This window comes from Toxotes jaculatrix, chromosome 1, assembly GCF_017976425.1.
Source record: "Toxotes jaculatrix isolate fToxJac2 chromosome 1, fToxJac2.pri, whole genome shotgun sequence".
In the NCBI taxonomy this organism is placed as follows: domain Eukaryota; kingdom Metazoa; phylum Chordata; class Actinopteri; family Toxotidae; genus Toxotes; species Toxotes jaculatrix.
Genome location: NC_054394.1, coordinates 7,069,083 through 7,093,016, shown reverse-complemented (window position 1 = coordinate 7,093,016; position 23,934 = coordinate 7,069,083). Strand labels below are relative to the sequence as shown.

The 23,934-nt window shown below is 41.5% G+C and overlaps 1 protein-coding gene across 5 annotated transcripts in view; it reads left to right on the top strand.

The window, feature by feature from the left end:
* The window catches only part of LOC121190639 (A-kinase anchor protein 13), a 95,851-nt gene that overhangs the window by 5,705 nt on the left and 66,212 nt on the right, over positions 1 to 23,934 (top strand). For all 5 annotated transcript variants that reach the window (XM_041051912.1, XM_041051835.1, XM_041051755.1 and 2 more), the window contains exons 2-5: positions 9,353 to 9,396; positions 16,578 to 16,731; positions 19,043 to 19,206; positions 19,777 to 19,948. In XM_041051912.1, the coding sequence (XP_040907846.1) occupies positions 9,364 to 9,396; positions 16,578 to 16,731; positions 19,043 to 19,206; positions 19,777 to 19,948 (523 nt within the window). In that variant the 5' untranslated portion in view covers positions 9,353 to 9,363. The remainder of the gene's footprint in view (positions 1 to 9,352; positions 9,397 to 16,577; positions 16,732 to 19,042; positions 19,207 to 19,776; positions 19,949 to 23,934) is intronic.

Here is a 23,934-nt window from a genome sequence, read left to right as displayed (position 1 = left end):
TTTCAATAACAACACGTGACCAAAGAGTCTACTGTTAAATGAAGTTGTAATTGGGCTCTGCTTATGCGAAATTACATATTTTATCTTTGTTATCTTTGCATGTAACAGATGTGCTTGAGATAAGATACAGTGACTTCCATATAAGAATTGAATGGAGATATTTTATTGTTTTTGTTTTTTTTTTTAATGTAAAATCCCAGTCTGTGTGATAACACATTGTGATGGATCACTATTCAATGGTATGTGTTCCATGCCTGTAAAGTTTGGCTTGTGAGAGAAGAGAAAGGGTAAAATCAAAGCAACAGAGGCTTAGATATTCTGCATTCTTGTCACTAGAATTGGTCAAGCACCAAAAATGCTGACCCCGACAGTTCCCATAATACAACTCAATAGTGTCAGGATCTTCTTTACATCAGCACTTATTTTTATGTTCTTGAACAAGCAGCAGTTAGTTGCAGAGGTTGACTACTTCAGATTGTATTTGGATCACAAGTATTAACCTCAGAAGCCCATCCATTCATTCATTCATTTCCTGTTTGGGGCACAGTGTGTTCTTGTGGACAGAATTGCCTGCTACATAGACAGGGAATCAGTGGGGAAAGAGAACAATTCATGCGCATCACTGGCATTTCCATTCCTGAAACCACCGCAGGGATTTCAGTTTCACACGTCTCTGAATCCTAAAAATTTCTGAAGGGTTTGCAAAGAAACAGAGTGGATTCACAGTAACATGTCATCAGGTTTTAGTGTAACTCATTGGAAAGACCCTGCAGAGGTCACCATTTTATCACAGGGTAAACACACACAAACACAGGCATATTTGTGGGCAATTTAGAGTTTCTGATTGACCAGGGTGCTTATCTCAGCTTCACAGAGAAAGAACCAGAGCTGTGATTCAAACTCTTGACCTTCTTGCTATACCACTAACCACAAAGTCACTTTGTGGTCACTATCAAAGCTTTGGACATACCTATATATATATATCCCTGGTTTAGTTTGTTAATTGAAGTGACGAAACCTAACAATACACATCAGCCCTCACTGCAGTGGGGGGGGGGGTAATATTAATCTGATCAGGCCTGCTGTGAGACTGAGGTTAGCATTGCTCAGGCTTCTCTGGGCTAAACCTCTTACCTCCCTGATGGGACTAACAACCACTTTCCTTTTCTAAGACTATGTTGTCTCCCTGTATTTCTGCGTGTTTTCTTTGCTCCTGAGCTCCTGGTTTGTCTTCTTTTCGATGCAGTTTGTTATTTAACAACACTGTGGTCAAATGAGTAAATGCATAATGTTGACAGTGAAATGCTGTATGGATGATTTTAAGAGGTTTTGTGCCAGTGTTTCCCTCTATACGTAAGGTGAAGTCCACATCACACACCTAAATCTCACCCATCAGGATCCTGTCAGACATAGGTTGCCAAGTGCAGATGAATTCACACAACTGCAATTGCCCTGTTGATATGTTTAACCCAGGCAAATGTATACAGCATGTGCACTGAAAACTTTTCTCTAAATGTCTTACTGAAGGTGTCACCATACCTAAAACATAACAGCAGCACTTATTTGGGAAATCCGCTTCTTTGCTTTATTGCCAGGAGTTAGATGAGACCAGTGATTCCACTCACATATCTGTATGCTACATATGAAGCTACCATCACCAGCCAGCTGGCTTAGAGCACCTAATGGCCTCATGGCAGTGGAAACAGAGGGGGAGGGGGTGGCATCAAAACCTGGGGAGGAGCACTGATCAAGGCTCAGGCCCTGATTACAGGCCAGCCCCCAGTGTGCCTCACAAAAAGATAATGCTATCTGGGCCCACAGGTATTTGGTTTCAGTGGAGAGGGTAATAACTGTCACCAAACACTAAGGAGACCTTTCATCCCCCAGCCTCATGTTGTCAGCCAGCGTTTGTGTGCAGTCTCTGCACAGAGGCAGCTTTTGTGTGGCCGGGTGAGGTCGCGTCACCACGAAGGCCTCATATCTGTCCATACAGACAATAGCTAGGTTTGATTAAATCAAACAGCCGTGACTATCTAAATGGTAGTCAACATGGTGTGTCCAAGTTACTGTGGTGGCGTTGTTAAGAATGTGACGTAGCCGTGACTAATTTAGCTGTGCCCCAGAAGAGCGGAGCTGATACTGAACAGTAATAAGAGTCAGACAAAGGTTCAACACAAAGCAGACGCACTTTGTTTCTCTGGAGTTTTATGCTATGGGTGAGTGCAGTGAGTGTACGTCATGTTGTAGTGGTTGACCAGTACCTAGCGGTCGACCAGAGGGAAAAACGTAAGAGCTTAAATAAATGTCAAACTCAAAAAATAAAATCAAACCTCTCTGAGCCACACAGAGCCTTAGTCCTCCCTTGTGTCCCACATTTGAGGACTTTGATTGCTAATGTTTTGCATTGATTGAGGAAACTGTTGACAAAAATCTACCTGCAAATGTTTGATGAGTTTGAGTGATATGGTCATCAAACGTTTTGGAAGTCCTGCATTATGAATGAGACATCATTCATGTTTGGAGTGAAACTTTCATTTGGACGGAAAAAACAGATATAAACATTTTCAAATTATCTAGTTTCAATTCTGTCTCTACTTCTACAGCAGTTTTAAAATGGAAAATTTGTTTTTCAACATACATCCCAAGCATAAGCACTTTCAGTTCTATTAAAAAGTGTAATATATGACAAAGGTGGATAGTAACAGAATGAAAGGAGGTTAAGAGGAGTGAGCATGAAGATCTGAGAACTGTTGGACCGTTCATTTGATCTCTGTCTCTCACCAGGCTTTAAACCAGCCTGAAAGCTCTCCCTGGCACTCCTATCCGCCATGTGAAGGTCGAAGTTTTTATCCAAAGCTCCTTATAGTACCATCAGGCCTTACATCTAAAGCAAGAGTGCTGCAGGTGGGCATCAAACCCCTAAAAGGGGAAGTGTTTGTGAATGGCTCTTCAGCAATTATTTCAACAAGTAGTTGTAAGAACCAGCAGAGTCCCATGTGAAGGTGATTTCAAGACAAAAGCAGGATTTTTCCTAAGCAGGAAAAAAGAGGATGGTATTCTGGCCAGGTTGTCCTTGTCTAGTTTATGTTAGAGGGAGTCAGTCTTCTTTCATACAAACTCAGTCCTGCTCCTCCCTGAGGCTTAGGCCCGGTCTCTGTTGTCATCATGGAGCCCCAGTATTGGATGACACCTCAGGCCTATATTGGGCTTCTGTCCCTCTTTACACGTTTCTCCATGTCCTTGACTGCATCTCTCTATGCAGTGCCATATTCCAAAAGTTTCACCAAGAAGCAGCTGCAGGTAACTGTTGTCCCCCATAACACAGATCTGCTTTGACATTCTTAAAGTTAATTAATGGCCAATGGGAGGTTTTTGGCCTAGAAAGACTGCGCTATGAAGCTTCAGTGTCCACACTGGACATTTGAGTAACTGCTAGCTTCTTCTTTCTTCTTTTTTGGTTTTATTATGTGTCGAGGAAAGGTTGGACGAGTCCTGTGAATCAGTTTATATGCTTTGCTCAGTGGCAGTTGTTGAGATAAAGCATTATTTGATCATTTTTTTACACCTTATCAAGAAGTGGTTGGTTTTCTCCTGTGAGCTACAGGCTGCTCACTCTCATTTGCAACACAGGCGTGATACCTGCGTTGGTTGAAAATGTTCATTATTCTGTGAAGGACAAACTCATGGGCAGTAAGTGAGCTTAGAAAACACGTCATAAAATAGAATTAGATGCACTATTAAAATTCAGTAATGTTTCAGGCATTTTGATAAGATAAACTGTTGCATAGATTCTTAATCAAGTTCAGCAAAAATGGTGAAACTGAACATGGTCATTTTGAACTTAATTTCCCAGTAGTGATGCCAGTTTGTTAGTAAGATTAGTGGGCAGATCACCAGATTGAGGTGTGATAATGACCCTGTAAATGATTAAAAGGCCAATGCTTCACTAGGAATGGGCACATAGATCATGGTTGTCGGGTGGAGTTAGGTCAGCACCTTTGGAACCATTTTGCCTTTATTTCCTGAATCTTTTTTTTTTTTTTTAAACGCTGTTTAACTCTTTGAACCTTGATCTGCACCTAACACGTGCGTTTGTTTTAGTAGTTTAAAGAGTTGTGACCTTTGGACAGGACTCAGATGTTCCTATCGGAAGTCTCCGAGGGAGTGGTGCTGACAGAAAAGATTATGTTGATGCCATCACGGGTCTCTAGTCTATGCACTGTAGACTGTTCCTACCACCAGTTCATTGGGTTACTTGCATGTTTTAATTCAATCAGATTTATAATAAATTCTCTTTGATCTGAAGTATTTTTAAAAAGTTGGCCTTGTGAGATGAGCACATGCCACAAAGTGAATAACTGGTTCATTTAGGTTCATCATCATTTCATGACTTTAGAGAATGATGGTGTGTAGTGAAAGTATAAGCACGCTCTGTAAATTTATGTAAACATACATTTTTTGTTTACTCCACAAGGCACCTTGAAGTTGTGACAGAGTAGAGTTAGGTCTGTAAAAAAAACGTACCTCATTCACTGATCTCAGTGAAGTTATTCCTGTGGCTAAAATTGGACCCACACTGGTGTTAACTTGACAGTGACATTTACCTTCGATCCATGGGGAATTATTGAATCATGTATGATGGCAGACTGGTTAGACCCACCAAAGACAAGGAGCTCTTTCCCCTAGAGAGAGCTAGAGACCTGGAGAGAACTTTTCACAGACAAAAGCAACACATTTACAGAGCTGCAAGAAAAGTGTTTAAGTTAATAAACTGTAGCCATAGCCCTATGCATGTGGTTGTGTTGGGGAATCCTCAGCCTCAGCTGATTATTGGGAAGGAGGTAGGAGACAGTCCGATTAATGAGTTGTGAAGCTAATCCTATTCATCCTCCCATTCACTCTGCAGTCACATGGCTATTATGGCTTATTTTGATAGCCAGGGGACCTGCAGAAACCATAACAGGTCCATTCACATCCCTGACTCGGTGCATTACCACTCCTATCCCAGCATTGAAGGGCTTTTGTCTCTTGATTTATTGGTCCATTTGTGACGGCTGTGCACTTGAACGTGGCTGATGCCCTGCTTCTTTGTGGCCTTCCTGCAGTAGAGGAAGAAGAGTTCTGTTTCAGTAGTAGTTCAAAGGCAGTTTTTGCCATAATGAAGACTCCAAGCAGCTCAGTTGAAGGCTGGCTGCATCAAGTGTTTTAGGCGGAGTTAATGGGTTGTGCAATCTCCATAAGCAGGTGTCGGGTGGCCGAAGGTTCAGCTTAGTGGATGTCATTTCTCAAGGTTCTTCTGTTACCAGAGAAGGAAACTGAGTTTGGTTTGGATACAAGGTCTTTTCCGGAATTACATGGATGATTACATAGATGATTACATTGTTATCTACCCATCTTGTCTGAAGAATTGCAAAAATAAGATATATATTTGATGGTATAAGTTGGTGCAGAGTTTGATTCAGTTATGGCCTGATGGTAATGGGTTTAACTGAAAATGTCAGTTACACTTAGACCCATTCCCCTCGTAAGTAAACCAAAACGTAATATTGGCATCTGTTTAGTTTAACCAAACTTGGGCTGTGTGTAAAACAAGATCACTTTAGAAAATGTAGAAAAGTTTGGTTTGCAATGTTTTCAGTTGCTCCGCTTTATATGACCTGTACACTGTAACTTGACCTACAAGCACAAGCATTTTCCACAGCACCAAAATATCTTGTTGCAGTAAATTGCCTGGAACTTGTTTACCTCTGAGAAAATACTGCAGCCTTTTGTGATCCAGGAATCAGTGTAACAGTTCCTGTAGTTTCCTATATCAAGAGTTGTAGTTATAAATGACCCACAGATGTAGCTAATTTAGAATTCCCCCTGTGTGCTTTTTAAATTATTGCTGCTGTCCAAGAGGAACTGTATGACCAGATGAACTGTCACACCCAGTGTACTGTAGGCAATGAGGCTGACTGGAGAAAATAGACTCAAGGCAGTCTGAGAATAGATGTCAAACCTGCAGTAAGGGATATTTTTGATATTACGAAAGGATCAAGTGACTCCCGGTTTTGTGAAAGAGTCTCTTGTGGTCATGGACACACAGAGAATTAACACTTATCTCTGTGGCTCCACACAACTTGTGGCCTCTTTTAGCTCATTGTTTGAGCTTGGTTTGATTTACTGTTTGGTTGAACCCCTTCTCTCTCACTACACCCCTCATATAAAGCTGTAGGCCGATGGTAACAGCAAAATAAGAGCCTAAATAGACCAGTGGCTGGATCTGTCGTATACCAAAGTAAAACTTAGAGGAGTCTGGAAAGACGGCCATACATCAGGTCGTGAGACATGTGACTGTAGACAGTTATTTAGCTTTAACTGCTTGATTAGCCAATGTTTTGGAGTCTTAATCTTGATCTTCTTAATTTTCTTGTCAATTAAGAACAGGGTTATGCAAATAGTTTTGTGTTTGTACATAATATTTTGTAAATTGTCCACTAAGCTTTAGTTAACAAAAAAGCCTCTGAAAACATAGGTAGGCTGTAATGTACCCTAGCAGTTAGCTTTATTTGTAGGTTACACGGGTCAGAGGTTTGTTTCTTTAGACTGGCTAACTAGCTTAGCTTTACAACTACACCAAGGAAGAAGTTTTGGAAGTATGTTGTAATATCACAGGTCCCTCCGTGAATCCAAAGCGACCAGTGGATCAGTGTCATCCCGTGATGATTCAGTATATGAATCAGCTTCCTTTGTGTGTAATTCAAAAACTCAGAAACAGAAGTGACCATGTGAAAGCAGGGAAAGAGGAAGAGTAGATGAAGAGTAGGTGGCTTATTTTGAAAAGATTGATGATTAAAATTTCTTAAACTATGAGTCTAAGCTTGGCCTGCTCACCTATTGTAATTAACTTTGTGTAAGAATGTCAACTAAATTTCTAAAATGTGAAATAAAAGGGTGGCGTTTAGTTATTTGAAGATTGCGCATGGACCTACAAACTGAAATTCTTTGAAACTGTAACTGCAGTTGTCCTTTGAAAGCTAATTTGAAACTTACATTAAAAAGTCATCAAAACCTTTTGCATGAAGAGGAAAGTATTTAAAGCTTTCACATAGTTTTGGGTACAGGTGCGTCACGGTGCTCCTGGGCGAAAAAAGTGACCATTACAAATGCAGACTGAGCTCTCATGTACAACTGCCAGGTGTATGTAATGTAAAGCAGGGTGGAGCTGATAAAAGACATGGTGCCCAGCAAACCTCCACTGGATGAATAACTGTTATCAACTCTGTCCTCGGCGGTGAACTGTGACTGTAGCATTACACCTACTTGCTACCAAATATTTTTTTATTGTGCAATGAGTTAGGTCATCTAATGGCCAATAAGGTGTCACATGAGTGAGATGTCAAAGTGTCCAACAACTGCAACAGGCGACAATGATGTTAATCTGGCCTTATGAATTTTTGAACTCTTGAAGACTCCAACCCATGTGTGCTCACATGCTGTGCATCGGTCATATAGAGAGCTCCAGCTGACGACAAATGTCCAAAATATCAGCATAAGAAAGAACCAGCGAACCATTGGGGACATTATGTGAGAACCTTATCACTCAAAGTCGTGCATGTGGTAAGGAAGCTGGTCCCTGGCCCAGTGCACTTAAGGCAAGAGGATTAGACTTCAGAGTATTATTAGAGCTACTGATTATCCCCTTACCTGATCCGCCTAATTCTGGTTCGAGCCTATTTATTTAGCAGAAAAGTGGGAAAATGTTTGGATTGGGCTGCAGAAAGTGAATTGGCCTCGCCGTGCTTCAGCGCTCTGTTGAGTCCAACATTGACTCTTTTGGTGTACTGTGCTGAACCCATTAGGTCCTGGCCTTTTGTCTCTGCCTCCTCCACTGTGGGGTGCATGTGATTAATGTACTGCTGACCACTGAGGCCAGTAGCAAGGACTTGTTTTAGTGCCAGGGAACAGCAAACAAAAGAAAATTGTCTTTCCAAACAACTGAGGAGAATACAGGCTCTCAAAGCCGAACCAGTCCCTTGACTCATTGATGAATGCAAGCAGGCCAATATCTCTTCAAGAAAGTTCAACAAAAAGGTTTCCAATCCATTTGTCCTCAAGTCTATAGCTGTAATACGTTTGTTTGGATGTAATTACACACCCGCTGCTTCTGACCTTGTGCCCAGAAAATGGCTTTGAGGCTTGTGTCCCAGCCTGGGAGTGGGGACTCAAACGTGAACATGAGCTGGTAAATCCTGCTAACTGATCTTCCCAGCATAAACCCATGTAGAAGAGGCAAAAACGTGGGTTTTGGTGGTTTACCTCTCTTATTTTTTGCATGATGAAGAGTTAACGGGTGATCGGAGGAAGCAGGAGCCTTAGAGCTCACGAAAAGTTTCTCATCATTGCTGCGGCATCTTTGTGTAAACATGCACAGATGGAGAATTGGCAGTTTTGGTGTGATGAGAGTTTGTGCTCCCATGTGTGATTCGCCGTGTGTATGTTCCGCACTCATGCACTATTAACCTCCCACAGAGTGTAGGGAGTACTGCCAGAGTCGAACTTAACTGTCACCTTGACAGCAACAGTGTTCTGACTACATGCATTGCAAGTCACTTCTTGTTATCCACAGCAATTTGTTTGCAGGATTTTATTCCTGTACAACACTAGCAGCTCATTTCACTGAGAAAACAACGCCACTGTCATGTTAGATTAGTTTGACCTCACTTAATATCTGATCAGAGGGTCAGTAGCCTTTTTGTATGTAACTGTTGACTAGCATTATCCAAGCCACAAAGATGTATGTAGAAGTAATAGGGAGTAGTCTAAAAGTATTGAGAACTGTCACCGTGAAGTTCATTACAAGTACATTTTTTAATACGATATGAGACATATGAGCAAAATGCACAGCCAACACCATGGCTGAACACTTCCACCTCGGTACTGCAGTGTACCGATGACAAAATCACAGATTCAGACAGCCTGTGTTTCATACATCACATACCTAAGGAACCAATCCTGTCAACTTGTGGAGTGGGGCAAAAGAAACCTGAGACCTCCAGCGCAGAGCGGACTCATCAGTACAGACCACTTACGCTGTGTTAGCCACTGCCAGTTACATCTCACCTCATCTGAGTCTGTTCTCTGACTGAGTCTCAAACATGTGGCTGAATCTCTCTGGATGTGCACTGCTCTTTCAACTGTCCGCTTAGTGTAAGCAGTGGTGGTGGGCAGGGCTCAAGGCCTGAATATTAATTGATTTAGAATTTCTCAATGAGGAAGAGAGCGTAACTTTTCTTGTGAGAAAGCCATGTGTTTTTACATACTTTAACACCACTGAGGTATAACTTCTCATTTTCTCTTCTCTTCACAGTGTCCAGGGACATGAAACTCAGTCCACAGCAAGCTCCCTTATATGTGAGTATCATTATTCGTACATACACAGAAGCTGCTGCAGTGTATGCAGTTCTGCTTTTGCTCTGAACGCTCCTGTACACCACAGTGCACCCACAATCACTTTGCCCGGTTAGACCTCTTCTCAGGACTGTGCGGGTGTGGTGCAGAGTGTTCATTTGCTGCACCTGTTGGGGCGGGATAGCTTACATCTTTATCAGTTGCTACCTTCAAATGGAACTTGTGAACTTGTGGCTATGGCTTGGGAAGTTGTGTACACGGTATGCTTGCCGTTCAAGTGGTTTAGTTGTGACAACACCGCTGCTAGGCAACAGCAACATGGACAATGAAAGACACTTTGATGTTTCCTTGTCATTCCTTACAGCATTGGCTCAATTTAGCAAATGAGCGAGAGGGTAATGTTGGGATTATATTATAAATTTACAAAGAAAAACTGATGTATTATGAAATTATTAGGAAAAACTCTATAGGACTAAAATGACAACATATTAATTCACAATCCTCTGAAAAATGAACTTCCTCAGCTGTTTCTGAAAATGTCAGCAAACATGTCACAACTCATGAACTCTGGGGTTTCAGAAAATTTCCCACTTCTGAGATTGTGAATACCACCAGAGGGGGGCATTTATTTGGACTCTTGAACACAGTAAACATAACCCCAGTTGAAGACTGCTATTGTTATTAATATAGAGTTTGATGACCTCCTGTAATTCCTGGAAAAGCTTCAAACCGAGAACAGTTCAAATGAACTGGAATAACTAAAAACTGTGTGGGTGTGCAGGGCCAGATAGTGGAGAACACAACATCAGACTGCATGCAGATTCAGCTGGTGATTTAATGTTTGCTGGCAAACTGGCAAACATGCATAACAGTTTGCCCTCTTCTTACTGTCCTCCACTGTGTCATGATTTACACCGTGTCAGTTAAATGAAATAACCACTTGATGGTCTGGTGATTTTACAAAAATAGACCCAGATAATTTTGTAGAAATGACTAACATGAGACTGAAACAAGTCTACGGATATGACAACAGCTAATTTGTAGTGCATTTTTAATATGGTGGCTCCATCTAGTCAAATCATTTTTTTTCCTCCCATCAAAAGAGTGTCAATGACTTTGTTATGGCTCAGGTTTAGGTTGAAAACCTAAACACTGTCAAAGAATAGGTACCGATTCACTTAGGGGCCTTGTAACTTACAATAATTGTTCATAAATGGACAAATTGAGGCTTAGTTTACCTGGACATGTGCCATTTGTCCAAATCAATGGGTTTGGAGGTAATTACCGCAAAGAGTTTGGTGCCATGGTGCTGCGAGGACGTGTGACCTCTTGATTGCTGGATGGTCTTGTTAACAGTGAGCTGAACTGTTTTGATAATGAAGACTGTGTGTGTGTGTGTGTGTGTGTGTGTGTGTGTGTGTGTGTGTGTGTGTGTGTGTGTGTGTGTGTGTGTAAAAGAACACGCTGTGCTTCAAAGTTACTTTTGTGTAGGTGCAGTGTCTACTGGTGTATTGGATCTTTGATAAAGAAATAAAAGGCCACCTTCACTATGGAGGAACAAGGTTTTTTTAGGGAGTTTATTTCCTGAAGAGCTGAGCAACAAGAAAAACTTTGTGGATGTGGTGGATTTCTCAACCAGATTTCTGTGCCTCTTTTGGATCATGAGCTATGAGATTAGGAGAAAGGAAATTAGGCAGCTGATTATAATCATTCAAAGCTCATATTTTTATACATCCTTGTTGTAACCACTTACCTGGGTCTGGGATGTCTGGACATGGTGTGGATGTTATCTGTCCCCAGGTGCTGAGCATCCCTAAACTCTTCCTGGTCTGCTGGGAAATGTAGTTTTTCCAGAATGACTTGAGTCTAATTCAGACTGTCCTCTCAGATGAGTGTGCCTTCAGAGGAAGGCACCTGGGTGGTCTGCTTACCAGTGGAGCCAGATGAGGTGGTTCAGGTGGAGGAGGTGCAGCTCGTTACTGAGACCCTCTCAGCCTGCTGAACTACCCACTGTGTCATGCACAATGTGGCAACCACCCTGCAGAGGTTATTTCAGCAGCGTTAAATCTCTAGCCTCATTCTTTGGCTTTACCTAAAGCTTGTTACCTTCAGTGAGGGTCAACTTATAAACCAGAAGCATTGCTATTCTTGTTTGCCATCACAGGTGATTATACTGTGCATCCTTCTGCACCCAGTGTCCCTAACAAGTGGTAAACTTCATAAAGCCCTAAGATGCATGATTTCCCCCTTGAGAGCATGGCACTTCTTTCCAGGAACACACTGTGACCTCAGGCAATTTGCTGTTGGCCTTTTTCATATTATAATTTATAGCTCATTTCTAACACTGAATTACTGTTAGAATACAAACAGCTTTTTTACCCCAGTTCTTTGAGGTTTTGAAATGATTTTAAAGACAATCCCAGGTAGCTTTATACTTATTCTAAAATGTCTTCACATCTATTCACTGATACATAGTTGCTGAGGTGTGTGTGTGTGTGTGTGTGTGTGTGTGTGTGTGTGTGTGTGTGTGTGTGTGTGTGTGTGTGTGTGTGTGTGTGTGTGTGTGTGTGTGAGAGAGAGAGCAAGTTGGGGACATTTCTGAGTGAGTGTCTGAGTGGTCCCCTATCACTAGCAGGTAAAGAAGGCACACAGGAAATGAGATAAGTCAGAGGCATGTGTATGTTTGTGTGTGTGTGTGTGTGTGTGTCTCTAAAGGCTAGACTGGCTCACACATTAACCACCCAGACAACCTTATCTGTGATTTACAGTCAGACTCTTCAGGGGAACCAGGCGGGCAGTCAGGCCTCATTAGACATCAGATTTTAGACACTTATCACAGTGGTTCACAGTGAGATAGCTCATAGGGGTTAAGTAGTAGGCCTGTAATTGTATCTTTTAAAAATACACATTTACTCTGCCGTCCAGAGAGTTTGACGATGACAGCCCCAGTTTGCATGTCGAAATTTCTCACTCACTACCTTGGGAGGGTGTAAGGAGGCTAAAGGTAAAGGCCCTAGTGTTCTTGCAGGATTACTTTGGCCAAAGAATGATTTTTAATGAGGAGGTGATAGGTAAAGCAATTAAGTAAAGGCTGGTTCTATTTCTGTTAACTGAGGCAGCGCTTTAAAAAATGACTTTTCTTTCAATAACAGAGAGAGACTCTGCATGCTAAACATGTTATTTACATTCTTGGCACTTAGCACACAATGTTTTCCAGAGTGGCTCACAATTAAAGGAGCAGGCAGGGGTTCAGTCTCTTAACGCAGGACACATGACTATGAGCACAGCAGCAACAGTGCTGAAACGTGTGACCCCTCTGCTATGTGGTGGTCTCCAGCTGCACTGCTACAGGGATGAAGGATGCTCTCGACGTCAAGCAATATTTGTGGGTAAAAATCAAGCAGTATGTGTGAATGCCACAGTTTGAGGCAATGGTAGCCATAAACCTTCAACTTTATATCACCTTTGATGTGTTGTCAGTAGTATGTTTTTAATTGTTATTCTAGCAGTCACAACTGATGAGAAAAAAAATTGTGGGCATGGCCTGGGATGTCTTGACAAATAGTTTGGGTTCTGAAGTGAAGCAAGTCTGCACATTGTGCTGCCTACAGTAAGAAACCCAGCCAAGGAGATGAATATTAATGCAAGCTGCAATAAGTTCTAAAATCATCATTAAAAGCAGCCTCAGTGAGAATTCTTAACAATGTGTCTGAAGGCCTGGATCCAGCCCCAGCCTTACCTGGATAGTTGAGCCCAGTACAGTTGCAGGATGTGTGGAAAGGGCTACACTCACACATGCATATTTAAAATGAGGGGGTTGGATTCATAGCCCCCAGCTGTTCTTTTGATGTTGCTTAAAAGCTGCCTGTTCCCTGTTGAAGTTCCATGATTAGCAGGTCAATACCCCAGCAGGTCACTTTGTTAAGTACTTATTACCAGCAGAGAGCATAGTCCTACTGTGTGGCTGAAAGGAATCCATTTGTGCGCATGTCATACAGATTTAAAACCGCCGCTTTGTTTTTCTGAGTGAAGATGAGCACATGAGAGCTGCTTGGAATTTTTTATGTTTTGCATTTTAGTTATTGTTATTATTAGCCTTGTAGTCTGCAGTGGCAGTTTGTGCATGTGCTTGTTTGCATGTTTTGCAAAGGTCACTGTGTGCAGCTGTGTTTCCTGCTGGCTCCAGCAGATGTTTCACATCTCTGTTTCTCTACCTCCATCCCCTGCCCCCCACGTGTGCCTCCAAAACCACTGATAATGATCTAATTCAGTCGATATTCTGTTGAAATAAGCTTCAGTTCATATGTCACAGATTGATTACAAGCAATCATGATTAAGGAGTTAAAAGGTGGCAGGGGCAGAATGAAAACACATTATGTAGACATAATTTTAGGAATTGGATTATTAATTGAATCTGTTTTCAGGTGTTTTTTTTTCCTTGGTTACAAAAAAAAAAAAAAAAAAAGTCAGTTGCTTATAATGGGTTGATATTAATTTGGACAAAATAAGAGGCCGCTGTGCTGCTGTCAGAAATAATTTGAGCTGCCATTGTGTCAAAATGCAGCAGGTTGGTATTTTGACTGAGGTGATTTGCCACCTGCCTTCAGCAACAGAGAGAAAACCATTTCTCCTTTTGCTTCTCCTTTGTTCGTAGTGAGGATGTGGAACTTATTTCACACTAATACGTTTTCATTTTCACATGGAGTGCAAACTCACAAGTCCCACGAGGTACCAATCCGTTCAGTAGCACCTAACCCTAATTTCCAATCTGGGTTTGGGATAAGAGATGAGTTTTTAATGGATAGAGTGTCATGCCTGCTGGCTTCCACCCATCTACAACTCATTTACGCCAGTGCCTCTGCTCTGCTTGTTAAAGCTGAGACTCTCTGTGCATAGTAAAGTCTGCATCCTTCATGCTGTAAGTCAGTGTATTCAGTCTTGGCTCTCGGAAGGTTACTGCAGGCTGTTTCTCTTCCTGTGGTCTCTGAGCTATGTGGTAGTCTTTGAACACATTTTTCCCCCTCACATTGCTCAGCAGCAGCAATGGCTTGCCAAACAGAGACTTGATGATCCCAAGGCTGCTGGTTTGCCACATAGCTGTCAACCTGCTGATCCCCCCCTCCTGTATGGAACAAGGCCTTGAGGCTACCACTTTATAAGAGACGGAAGAAGCACCTTCAACCCTGACTGTTAAGCTCCCCTCGACACCAGCCCTCACTGTCTGCCACGTCAGGCTGTTCATGTTGGACCGAGGCTGGTGAAAGGATTGCAACACTGGTCAGATTAAGTGGGATGAAATGTCCCATTATCCCTCCTCGGTGTCAACAAGCTGCAGTCCCCCAGTGGAAAACAGCAAATTTTGAACAATATCCCTATTTTTTGTTGCTTCTCCTCCTCCTCACTCTGTCCTCAGATGACACCACATCATACCCCACAACGCTCAGCCGCAACACAACCAATTGTCTGTTTGGGAAAAAGTAGACTGCACAATAAACCGTGCATAATTGTATTTTTGTATTGAACTATTTGCACATTGGCAAGACATAACATGATTTTTAAGTGGAATTTGTTTCTAAAATCACTAACGATTGACTATTTGCTAAGCCGCCCCCGGCCCATGACGGTCGCTATGTCTGTAGAGTTTTCTGTTCTCAAACAGCAAATATGCAGGTAAGCCAACATTTGCACCTTCTGTTAAAGCAGACAAACACACTGTTTAATCAGGTTCTTATGCATTTAGTCTTGTGTTTGTGGTTTTGGAAAGGCTTAAAAAAAAAGCCACCACCAGCCAGTCTCCTCTAAATGACTTGTCATTCTTAATCGAGCCCCATGCACACAGAAGGTCACTGGTTTGGGTCTTTGCATCAGACTGGAACATACGGCTTTGGAAAGTGAATTAGTTATTACCCTTAATAACCACTGTTAAGTTGCCATGGCTGCTGTGTGCAGTGGACTTCAGGGGGAGAAATCTCCTAGTATGAAGTAGAGTTCTGGAAAAGAGCACTGACCTTGATTCATTTTCCATGGAGGTATGAGGGTTAAAATGGACTAGTTAATAAAAAGCGCAGTAGAGACGTGTTGCTGTTCATCATGTTGCGTCCCCCTGTTGTGTAACTGTTGCGTTATCCTTCTTTTCCTCTTTGGTCTGAAACTGACTGAGCTCCCTCAGAAAGTCAAGCTGCTCCTCCATATTTCATCACAGTTTGTTTGTTTGTTAACGATGTAATGTGTAGCATTTTAACATCAATAAATCATTACCTTATTAACTTTGAGGCATTAGTGTAATTGCTGTAAACAGGAGTAGTTGTGTGAAGACTTGGCAGCCTCCACACAGCATTTTACCCTGTGGCCTTGTTAAGATTTGGTATCCAGAAATGCAGTTTATACCTAGGTCCAGGTGTTCAGGATAGCAGTTCACACCTGGCATCAGAATCGGACTTAAGTGACCAACTGTGACTGGATTTTGCTCTTCTGATCACATTTGGTTTTATCTGTAGCTAAACAGATAAATGAATTAATTCATTTATTAATAAAGAGGATTTAGTTTGATTAGGTGTGCTGCTTTTTACCCTTGTTTGTGGACTTCAAAACCAGGATTGTCACACATAGTCAGGGTTTGTCATGCTATATACGCATTATCTAGTCAAACTAGTCTTAAGGGGATGCATTCGTAACCTTGATTATTGTTTTTCATGCAGTTATTTGTGAGTAGATGCCTGCTTTCCTGACCACCTCCTAATGTGGCTTGATAAATCACATCCAAATGCATTCTTAGTCCATTTGCAAGTTCTGTAGAGCTGCCTGTTTCTTATTGGACCAGCTAAGTTTAATTTTAGGAAGTGTGAAAAGGGTCTTTGTTCCTCATTAAGCTCTGAGATAAAACAAATGTGCTTGTTTTACAGAACTAAGGGTTTTTCTTAAAACTTATCCCAGTTACACTGTTTTAACTGTAGGAGTTCAATATTTCATCAGATTACCTCAACAAAAAGTATAACACTGAAGTCAGATTTACAACAACCAATAATGTCCTCCATTTAAATATGATAAAATGGTAAAATACTCAAATTTATTTTGATATTATTTTTGATATATTATGATTTTCTTGCTTTTGGTCAATCTCTCTTTCTCTGTGCTCTTTTTCTTTTTCTGTCTCATTTATTCTTGCTGTGTTCCTGTCTCTGTAGGGCCGGTGTGTTATCACGGTGCAGCTCACTGATGAAGAGCTGGCTGCAGATGAGGAGGGCGTGGACTACTTCCTGCTGTTTGCTGGCAGCACACACAGGCACCTGACCAGCACCCTAAGAAGCAGTCATGACACCTTGCAGGCAGTGTGTCCCGGTAAGCCACCCCACCCACAGAGCCTTGCAGCTTCCCTGTCACGTCTAATGGACCCATGGAAAGGCAGCTCCACCTACAGTATTTAATGCATGCTAAATCTATTTTTAATTCTGTCCTTATGTTTGTCTGTGTTAAGTGATAGGACAGTCCTTGTTGCAGGTGCCTTTTATTTACGTAGATTAGTCTGAATAAGTAAAAAACAAGAAATCAAGGTTCTCTGAATACAGCATCATTGAAAACTTATATCTTGCAAATAAATACCATATAAGAATCAATTCTGTCAATAGGCCCCCAAGATACAATCATATTTACCAAAAAGAGAAAACAAAGTAAGATCTCCTATAGTGGTCAATCCTCTATGGCCATCATGTGCTATAACCTAAAATTAACATTAAGGGGAGCCAAAGCACGCCAAGACATGACGGTTTTTTTTAAACATTAATAGTATTTAAGAAGGGAATGGTGTTATTCTTCCCTCCCATCACACAGAAAGCACAGGGCAGTCAAGAGTTATTATAGCCGAGGAAGAAAGTCGAAGTAATAAATGATTAATCGTCCACCACTGTCCTCATTTTTAAACTAATGTTGTGTTTTGGAGAGAGAGAAATCACCTCACTTTAGGTTTTATAGAGCTTGGCTCATTCATCACCCCTCTTGGAGCACATCCCACTTATTCTTCTTGCAAAACAGTACGCGTTTGGACAGTGCTCCTAGTCAGAGATACCTCGTCTGAGGTGAATGAGCAACAACAAGCATCACCGAGATTAAGGGTCAAAGGTCACTGTACATAGAAAATAGGTGGTAAAAATGCAGAATTCTTGCGCCCCTTTAGTAAACATGGATGGCAGCCAAATGTTGGGAAAGGCATAACATATGAGCGGAAGGGAAAAATGAAAAGCACATTGTCGAACCCTTTGTTTTCCTCAGGTGTCTGCCTCTGAGACAGGAAATAAGAAGGTAGAATGTGATAAACTGTGTTATCTTGTTAAGAGCTCGACTGAATTACAGCCGTCTGAGGTGGGGGGATTGGGAGGAGGTGTTACTCTACTAACAGATTAGCTCTGCTTCACTGCTTCCTCTATCAGGACGCACAGAGCTCCAAAGGACTGGTCCTGTGACCGACCAGAAGGTCGCAGGATAGAATTCTCAGGTGGCCTGGGAAAATCACTGCAGATACCCTGAGTTTGTACTTTCGCTTGGCTTGAGGTGCCCTTGAGCAAGGCATTCGAACTGTTTATATTTAATGAGCTGTCTATGTTTGTAGAGACACTAAGGCACAGTAAATGATAGAAGGTGTGTTAGATAGATGGGTCTGATTTGGTAGGAATCTTGCCCCAGATACACAGACTCTATAGACATTCAGCTCTAGTTGATTTCTTTTTGGAGAGCAGAATGACAAGGAGCCGTGCACCCAACAGTATTTGACTTGGCATTTGGGAAGGAGGTAGATTAATGCAGAAAGCCCTGTACGTTAGCAGCAGGAAGTCTGTCAGCTCTGCATGCTTTCACAGCGCAGCCAGGTACAGCCTTTATTCCCTGTGAGCTGTGTTTTGACATTGGCCATGAATGTGGACCGCAGTCCTCTTTGTTCATTCTTTTTGTTGTGACAACTGAAAACTCATTTGCATAAACTTTCATTTAACTGATAACGTGTTGTGTTGTTGGTTTGTTGATAGCTCAAGTTTCATTTGTGACTGTTGAAGTTAGTGGCACGAATTGAAGCACATTAAGTAAAATAATATTATGATTTATTTGTAGTAATTAGGATTTCAGTGAGTCTCTTCTGTGGCTAATTGTTGTTAAAGATTGGTTCTTGTTGTACAAACTTGTGATGCCAAGTGAATAATATGTTGTTGGGTATAACGTGTGTTTTTGTTTCGTGATCATTGCATCAAATCTTCTGGATGAACCTGACTAAAGTACAGAATTTATGCAAAGAGCAGGACATCTGAGGCAGCTGACAGCTCATTGATGCTCTTCTTCAGACAATCTCGTCGAGGTGGTTGATGTGTGAATGTTAATTGTGAAGGGAGGGTTGTTAGCATGTTGTTGTGCTGCTTATTAATTTCACCATCATTTTAAAAATATTTTCTGTTACTCACTGTGTTGACGATGCTCCGACTGCAGTGTAGCTAACCTTGTCTTTCTAGCCACAACTAACTAGCAACAACTAATACACGTATAACACAGGGACAAAGGATATTACTCATGCCAACACATTTAACATTATAAAACATCATTCCTTCCTCCTTTTTGCCCCTCTCTTTCTTCCTGTCTTCCTGTTTTCCTTCCTCCTTGTATTGTCTTTTAGCTCACGACTGCTGCGAAGTGGTGCTGGTCACCTTGTGTTCTGTTAGGCGAGGTGTCCCTGAGGACCCTGAGGACCCAAAGCCCTGTCTGAGTCGCGTGTCTCCACTGGCCGAGCATCGATTCAGCTTTGTCCAGGATTTGGCTTTTGACATGGCCCAGTTCCTGGTGAGCAACAAGACGAGTCATTTCCCTTTCTAACCCAGCTGTAAAATAACCACAAAAACTGAGGCTTGTCACAGAGCAGGAAAGAAAATGGTTACCAATGGTTACAAGTGATACAGGACTGTGGGCAGAGTGATAGTAAAAAAAAAAAAATTACCATGTTAGTGTTTTATCCCTGACAAGGCCTGATGTCTCACAGTCCTTGGTATTCAAAAAATGAATTATTTTCAACACAATTTATGATCCCATAGAAATGGAATATTGTATTTGTTTTGCCAGGGAGAAGGACGAGATAAAATGTGCCTTGAGCACTCAAATTCAAAGCTTCTAATGGAATATTTTTCACTTTTTTAATCTGAATATGATTTGTTTTTGTCAACACAGGGCAGTGCCAAATTGAGCTTAGCTCTGATACACGCAAGTGGATGTGTCTTCCTACAGTTACATCTTACATTTTAGGCATTTGGTTAATGCTCTTATGCTGAGCGTCTTAAAATGAGTGCTTCCAGTAAACTAAGCCTCAGCTCCTCCTCTGTAAAACTTGACTCATCTTTGTAATCACCCTCCACACAGGTGAGCACGGCAGGCCGGGCTGATGGCCTCGATGGGGTGCTACTGCTGGATGAGTGTCAGATCCCCCTGCAGGAGTGTGAACGTCTGGATGAGAGCCTGGCGTTGGCCCTCCACCACCTTGTACTGCCTCCAGAATGGAGCTTACTGGGAAACAAACTGACCAACAGCACTGGTGAGACTGGGCCTGGGGCTGGGGCTGACTGTAACATATAATTTCCTCACACAGTAAAATGTGCAACAGTCATGCAGCATGTCTCTGCACTGATGAAACATACTGACAAATTATAGTTGTACAACACATAATGACACATGGGGCCCCTCTGTTTGTGTGTTTGTTTGTGTGCTGCATATCTTTCATAGTGCTGACAAGATGTCAGTGAAATTAAGAAGATTGATCACTCTCAGCATTATGTTGTAGCATTTTCAGGACAGTGCTACAGTTACTGGTCACAACAACGAGACACTGTGAGTGATTGGTGCAGGGGGAGCATGTTGGCACACAGCATGCAGTTTACTGTTTCCATGCTCTGTGTGTGTGTGTGTATGTGTGTGCTTTACAAAGTGTATGTCCTAGTGCTAATTAGTGGACGTGACTGTGTAACTTCTACCTTTATAGACAACTATGGCGGCTGTTTTTCTTGCACTGCCACCATCTACCACTACAGTGAAAGTGGAAGCACTGATGTTTAAGTTAATCATGGTCGGCTGTTACCCCCCTCCAACACATGAAGGTATTCTGTGTGAATGTTATTCAGTCTGAAAACAATAGTCTGAAATTGGTTATGACATGGCCTTTGTCCTGTGCTGTGTCAAGTAAGTCAGCTGACTGAACCCAGCAGGAATTACTTGCTAGCTTTTGATTTAAATCAGCAGACACCATGGTTACTGCATTGCAATTAGAAGAAGAACATTATTTTTAAAAAACTGAAACATATGATGCTGCAAAAGTGGAATTTCAGCCAGCTAAGGTAGCAAGACACCTAGTCCTCTGTTAAAACAGGACTAAACTTTGTTGAAAAAGTTTTATAGATTAAAACCTTTATTTTAATGGAGTTTGATGACCATATTTTCAGTGTGTAGCCTGTTCGATGGCATCTCCTGGACATATTTCTTGGCAGAGGTGTTTAAAAATTATATCCTTTAAACACATTAGAGAATCATTCTCATAAGGTTTACAAATGAGGTGCCACCACAGCAATGGCCACTTGTATATTTCCGCCTACAACTCAGATTTGTATGAATCTTAGTAAACTTTTGCACTATAGGGAAAGACTCACCGAATCAACTTTCTCATTTCTAAACAACCAGGACCATCCAAAATGCAGGGCACAGAAACTGAAGCAAGAGTCGTGTCTGATATGACTCAGACTCGAGCTATGCTTATTTTCTACAATATTTTTATGACCAGTCATGTATTATAATAACAAATTAATCGCTTAGTTATGGCAAGATACCAGAGGCCAAAGTAATGTCTTAAAATTTCTAACTTGGGGAGGATTTATAGTCAGTAATACATATATTGTTTAATTTAATATGTAATATGATAATCTTATAATCTTATAATATATAGTTCATAGTAGAGTTACAGCATACAGCAGCTGTTGTAGACTCAGCTGTATCTGACGCGTATCACCTCAGAAATGTAACGACAAGTCAAGGCTGCAGCTTTGACTGAGAAACCACATGGACACCATGAGCTGTGTTTGCTTTGGCTAAGTTTGTTTTCTCCCACAAGTTTTCTGATGCCAGTGCAGATTATCTGATCCTGTTTGATAACACACATCTCGCAAAACCATCCCCGCTGCAAAGCTGCGGCTCGCTGTGATCACCACTCTCTGTATCAGAGCGCATAAAAAAATGTAAACAAGGGGATTGCTCATTGCGCTGGCAGAACTATAGAACCAAACGTGGTTGGTATAGGGGGACTGCTGTTAACCCCTTGTGCCAACTATAAAGTCAGTTTTTCATGGAGCAGTCCAGTCAGTGGAGAAATATAAGCAAATCATAGCATTTGTGAAGCTGGAACTAGAATACAGCTTGTGTTTACAGAAGGACATGAACACAAAAACATGTCTCTGTCTGCACTTTGATCTGACTCTGGCATCAGTATGAACAGAGCTGAGCGTCTCTGTGCTGCAGCCCAATCAGATAGCAGTTTGGGTTGTGAGAAATGGCTTTGTCAATCCAAACAAACATACATTTTTATTAAAATTAAAGTGCCAATTTTCTCCAGCCATTGACTTTAATCAGTTAAAGGAAGCTAAACGAGCTGATGTGCATGATAAACTCTGCAATGTAATTGCTCTCTGTGAAGCAGCATAAACAAGACTTTTGGGAGTAGTTAGAGCACTGCTGCTGCCTCTGGCTATTGTTAAGATAATGGATTATGGTTTAACTTGGACTTGGATATTAGACCAGACCAGCAGAACCAGCAGGATTGTAGACATAACAGACCAAAAAATGAGCTGAGAAAATTCAGTCAGTGTTTAGTGAAGATTGAAAGTCACACTCCTTAAAATGTTTTATTCATTATTGGTATTCGAGCCTGAAAACAAAACTAAAATCTAATTTTCAGCAATGAACTCCCTTCTGATTAGATAAGATCCACGTTATTGTTGTGAAAAGTGTTAGACTTTTTAAAGATGGACACACGCACGCACACACACACGCACACACACACATGCACACACACACACACACACACACACAGGTTCCTTTGCATTGAAGTCTGTTGTCATATTGTTGATGTGGAAGGCGGCTTCCAGCTGCGGTGAGTGATGTGTGCTCTAATAGGCTCTGCTTCACAATATGTCAGCGCTTCAATACAAGACGCTCAGCTGCAGTGAACTGTGGGGAGGAAGAGGAGTGCAATTCTGCTCTCCATTTATCAGATCTGTCAGATGATGGATAGCAGCACACTATAGGTGGAGGTGACGGTGGTTTATCTCAGTCATCCTTCACGCTGTGGGCACGCAGCAGTCACTGATCTCACCATAGCCAGCCATTTATTGTCCTCTGGGAAATTCACCTCTCTTGGAAGAACTGTGCATGTCATTGAAAATGGTGGACACCACCCACCAGTTTTGGTCAGTTAGCAACATTCACTGTCAAATCTGTAGCATGTGGGTTGTCAATCAATGCCAGTGTGGTGGTTGTTTGCAAAATGAACACGAATGTGAACACGAATATTTATCAGAGGCGTCAATTATCCATTTCAATCACTGACATTTTTGATAATCTATTAGCTGTTCTGATCAGTCATCAACAAGTCTAAGAATTTGCAGCTGTGCTAGCAGCTCTGCTCTGAAATGACATTTTTAACATGGTTGTGTTAAATAGGCATAATGTATACCATTTATCTTCAGTGTGTTAGCATGCTATTTTATATATTTATGCTCATAAACCAAAGCACTGGGCAGATTCAAACTTTGATGATTGATGAAAAGTGATCACTGAAATTATTTCAGTTCATACTCATGGGATAATGTATGTATGTATTTCTGTACCGAATTTCATGGCAATCCCAAAGTGGTGAAACGATTGACTGGCAGGCATTGCCAACCTTAGAGTCCTGTTGTTAGCACTGTAAGAAAAATTCAAACATTTGCTCTCCTCATAGTTAAGCCTTCACTGCTTTCCTGTCTTTATACATTTGGGGTTTGGCCAAAAGTTGTCTGACATTTTTTAGACCAAATGAATAATTCAACAAATTAATGAAAGATTCATTGATAATAAAAATACTGTATATGTTGTCTTGTTGTTTGTTAGAGCTGAACAACAGTTTGTTTCGTTTGAGTCATATGACAATAAATAAGAAAAACATTTGACCATCAGGCGACGCTAACTCGCATCCAGCTTGTTAGAATCTCTGCCAAGGAGCAGTGATGCTATTTTGGTGACTCATGGTGACCCAGCATACTGTTAAGCCACTTCCTGTTGGTGATTCGTGTACTGCAGCAAATAGCTGTAATTACATGTATTTCCCAGCTGAGCCTCCCAGATGCCATAATACGAAAATGTCATGGCTGTTATGGCAGCCATTTTTAAGGAACCACCATCGAACCGAGCAACAAAGGATTTCCTGCTGCTGTTTGGCACTTCACATTCCAGTCCGGCATAGCTCAGCCAAGTGGAGCATTAAATTTGACCAATTAGCTT